Source organism: Fulmarus glacialis, unplaced genomic scaffold (genome assembly GCF_000690835.1).
Source record: "Fulmarus glacialis isolate BGI_N327 unplaced genomic scaffold, ASM69083v1 scaffold18201, whole genome shotgun sequence".
Classification (NCBI taxonomy): Eukaryota; Metazoa; Chordata; class Aves; order Procellariiformes; family Procellariidae; genus Fulmarus; species Fulmarus glacialis.
In genome coordinates, this window is record NW_009193608.1 from 3,236 (window position 1) to 3,651 (window position 416).

The following is a 416-nucleotide window of genomic DNA, read 5'->3' on the forward strand; positions in this document are numbered from 1 at the left end:
TGCCCGCGTCTCCCTCGCAGAAGAGCATCCTCGTGCAGGAGACAGCCGCTAGCTCTGCTGGCTGGCCAGGGTTGCCCAGGGGGGGCACGGCTCAGCGCCGGGGTCTGGCAGTCCTTCGTGTGAAATGAAGGCGGAAACAATTTTGCAGGAGATTAAGTAGAAAGAGTTCTGTGGCTCTGCCCACCCCGAGGACAGAGCCACCTTACACCGCAGAGCCCCCCGAGTGCTGGGCCGGGGCAGCCGCCCCGGGGCTCTGCTCCTCCGGGCACAGAACCTCCGTGGGGAGCCGGGACTGGAACTTCTCCAGCTGCTCGGGGCTGGCGAGGGTCTTCAGGAGGCTGTTTTCACGCTCCAGCTGGGAGTTTTTCTCCAACAGTTCTTTGATTTGCTCTTTCAGGACCTCCACCTCCTCCCGC

At 63.2% G+C, this 416-nt stretch overlaps 1 protein-coding gene across 1 annotated transcript; it reads right to left on the reverse strand.

Annotated features, from left to right (window-relative positions):
- Positions 1-202: 202 nt before the first annotated feature.
- On the reverse strand, positions 203-409 carry TSC22D3 (TSC22 domain family, member 3; the record flags this gene model as incomplete). Its single annotated transcript, XM_009587515.1, has 1 exon — positions 203-409. A coding segment is annotated over one exon (207 nt), but the record flags the coding sequence as incomplete, so codon positions are not given.
- Between the last annotated feature and the right edge of the window lie 7 nt (positions 410-416).